The 3,378-nt window shown below is 56.0% G+C and overlaps 1 protein-coding gene across 1 annotated transcript; it reads left to right on the top strand.

The window, feature by feature from the left end:
* The first annotated feature begins 1,957 nt into the window (after positions 1-1,957).
* LOC108316361 lies at positions 1,958-3,326 on the top strand. Its single transcript, XM_017546172.2, has 2 exons — positions 1,958-2,722; positions 3,089-3,326. Exons 1-2 carry the CDS (start codon positions 2,605-2,607, stop codon positions 3,280-3,282), a joined length of 312 nt encoding a protein of 103 aa, XP_017401661.1. The 5' UTR covers positions 1,958-2,604; the 3' UTR covers positions 3,283-3,326.
* The last annotated feature ends 52 nt before the right edge of the window (positions 3,327-3,378 follow it).

Below are 3,378 nucleotides of genomic sequence, written 5' to 3'. Positions count from 1 at the left end.
TGTTGAATGAATCTTCAGACCCTTACCAAAGGAATACTTGCATCAAGAATGCTGAGTTCCAGTTAGGCAGGTGTGGTGGCTTGTGCCCGTTGTTCTTTCAGCTAATTTAGAGGATAAGATGGAAGGATTACTTGAGCCCAGTACTTCAAGGTTGCAGTGAGCTATGATGACACCAAGTACACTCTAGCCTGAGCAACAGAATGAGACTCTGTCTCAAAGAAGAAAAAGGAGGAGGAGGAGAAGTTCCTAGCTCACAATTTTCTTCCAATCCCTTGGAGTCCAGTCCTGATGTAAACACATCTATCAGAGATGTTGAAGATTTCCTAATATGCCCACCAAGAAAACCCTGAATTTAGGAACCTGGTATCCCATCCAGTCTGTGAATCCATTCTAGTAAGGCAGTCTCCAAATGCTGAGTCAGGACACCTGCATTCACATGAAGCTTTAAATGTCTTAGGGACTTTTAAAGGAAGGCAGTGGGTTGTAAGAAGAGGTACAAGAGCAGGACAGAGAAAGAGGAGAATAGTGCTCAGTAGCTCCGTAGTGCTAGGATATGGTCGGAAAACCCTTGTCTAGTAGGGTTATCCCCAATAGGATTTTAACTGCAGCAGCAGCGGCAGCAACAAAACCAAGAGACTTGACAATACTTCAGCCAGGAGCTTCATATTTACATCTTTGTTTTTAGTTTTAAAAGTTTTAAGAAGATTATTTATTTGCACTAGAGCAGCAGTGCAGAAAGGTAGGGATCCCTGGAGCTATTGAGATTGAGGGATATGCGTGTGGAAGGTGGAAAAAGGGCCGAGTTTAATGTGGGAAGGAGGAGTATACGAGAAGTTATTGTTCATGAAAGAAAAGCTGGGGTATGGATCTGAAGGAGGGGAGGGAACGTATACTTTTGTTTTCCTGAAAGGAATACTGGCGTCTGAATCTGGAGGAAGAATTTAACTAGTTCCAGACAGGGACTGTTGCACTGCCCGGGCATTCCCGCAGAGGCCCCGGCTTTCCACTAGCCACAATAGAGCAGGGAGGAGGCAATCATTGGCTTTGATTAAGGAGGTGGGTGGTGTAGGCGGGAGGCAACGCGAATCGCGGTGGTGAGAAGGGTGGTCCCAAGGCCGCGGGAGAAGCCAATCAGCCGCGACTCTGGGCTCTTGCAACCTCCTTGGAGACTCCGCAGCCCTGGAAGTACCAAGCTGCCTGCTGCCTTTTCTCGCGCTGCAGGCGCGGAGACGCAGCGCCTCTGGGGGCGCAGCTCCAGCCGCACTCACAGGGCACGGCGCACGCCCCCGGCTCCTGCTGCCATGCGCCTCTGCGGGGGACCCTTTCCGAATAAATTGCAAGCTTTGGAAGTGGCCCCGTGGAGGCACTAGGCTGGGGAAAGAGGCTGCGGGAGGAGGGACATAGGGTGGGAGGTGAGTAGGCGACTTGCTTCTCAGATTATCCCCAATTAGCACCAAGTTGGCAGACAACCCCACAAACCCACGAGGCCTTTGGTCCCCCACAAGTCACATTCTCTGTATTTCAGAATAATCGGATCGTAAGAAAACTTCAAGTCCCATCGTAGGTTAAAGAGGGACAGGCTCTTAGCACCGCTGCCGCCCAGTGAAACTACATGGAACGAACCCATGGATCCTTAACTGCACAGCTCTGCCCAAAGTCTGCAGCTCTGCGAGGCCAGTCGGCGGGGGGAGGCTGGGTGGACCCCGCAGAGCAAGGGCCTCCTTGGGGGAAGAGCAGGATGGGGCGCAGAGCAGTGCGATCGAAGAGGGTTACTGTGGGACTGCACAAAAGCAAACCCATCGGAGGAGTTTTGCCAGAAACACCACCGCCTGCATTGCGTCGGACCTGACCATTTCCAATGTGAAATTCCCGGGGAAGGTCGCGCGCCGCTAGGGGCCGTGCGTGGGCGGGGCGGTGGGCCACAGGGGAAGTAGAGTTAGTGGTCGGCTTTTCTGGTAGGAGAGGAAAAAGCTGTGCTGGCGAGGGTGGGAACTGAATGACAACCCCGCTCTCTTGCAAACCACCCCCTCATATTTTCCATCCACCTCCTCGCTCCCGCCCTCCCCCGCCCTCCCCAACCCACGCCCGGGTGGGCCAATCGCTGCTCGGTATTCCAGGCGCTTTCTCAGGTTTCTGCTGATCTTGCAGCGCCCAGAAATGGACCGAGCGGACCCGCCGCCGCAGGCACTCTGCCTGACTCCAAGCTCCTAAGGGCTCCCGGCGCGCCGCGTAGCCTCGGGGAGGTCCGCGCAGGGGTGCAGAGAGCGAAGGGAACTGGAGAGCTATGTAGATCCAGGCTCCTGCCCGCCCGGCTCCTTCGGGATCGAATCAAGGGCTCCCATAGTGTTAGGAGGGGGCGAGAGTGCTGTTTATCGTCATTTGCCTCGGAGCTTCGGGAGAGGGTGGTATTTTGCTTTTCCGCCCCGCATCCTCCGGAACTCCCTGCACTGGAGAGAGGACGGCGTCTCCAGGTTGCTGGCAACCAGTGAGAATGGGGGTAGGAAATGAACATTTTCGCCGTTGCTGCTCCGTAACGCGATTGTCCAACTGAGAGGGGCGTCGGACGAGCGGACCAGGGCTGCTAGTTTGCCCGGCGCGTCTCGGATGCTGGCTGCGGTGGCCGCCGGGGCTCCCGCCAGGGCACTGCAAAGGCGACCTGCCGCATTCCCACGCGGGCTCTCCGCGGACTCAGCACCGCCCCTGCGCCAAGCCGGCCGGCCAGGTAGGGGGTTCCCCAGCTCCGGGCTGCAGAAGCGGGGGTTGGGGCGACGGGGCGTGGGAGGCCGGGGGTTAGGGGATGCTGCCCGGGACCCGGAGCTTCCCCCGGCGTCTCTCGGCGCTTTTCCGATCTCTAGTTTAATGAAGTTGTAAACAGATCGGCTGTTGGGCATTGGGGAAAGTGGGATGGAAGAGCCCCAAACTTGGATTTCCGGGTGTCTGCGTGTCTGTCTGTCCGTGTGTGTGATAACCCTAGCAAACGTCCAGTGCTTTCTCAAGCTAGAGGTCTGTGTTCTTCGGTGTCTGTAGGTCCGTCCCATCGGAATGCTTCTGATTTTCTACCCCCGTATCACTTTCTATTTCTCTGCAGCGTCCATCGATCGCCCTGGTGGGAGCTTAGAAGGCGGCAGGCGAAGAGGGGTAGGAGGGGGGAGAGCCGAGGAGAAGCAGAGAGGGTGGCAGGCGTGGGGATCTGCTGAGCCGGCACTGCACCGGGTCCTAGGAAGGCTCTCGGAGGGGAGGGGAGGCCAGGGCGACCCCCGAAGCGATGGCCTGGTCCGCTAGAACAGCACTGCGTTAAGTCACCTCGGATCAGTAAAAAATATCTTTAAAAAGAAAAAAAAAGCAAAAACACAAGCGCAGAGTTACTCACCAGTTAAA

Source organism: Cebus imitator, unplaced genomic scaffold (assembly GCF_001604975.1).
Source record: "Cebus imitator isolate Cc_AM_T3 unplaced genomic scaffold, Cebus_imitator-1.0 Scaffold187, whole genome shotgun sequence".
NCBI classification, from domain to species: domain Eukaryota; kingdom Metazoa; phylum Chordata; class Mammalia; order Primates; family Cebidae; genus Cebus; species Cebus imitator.
Note: the sequence above shows the minus strand (reverse complement) of the source record. Positions and strands in the feature narration are given on the sequence as shown.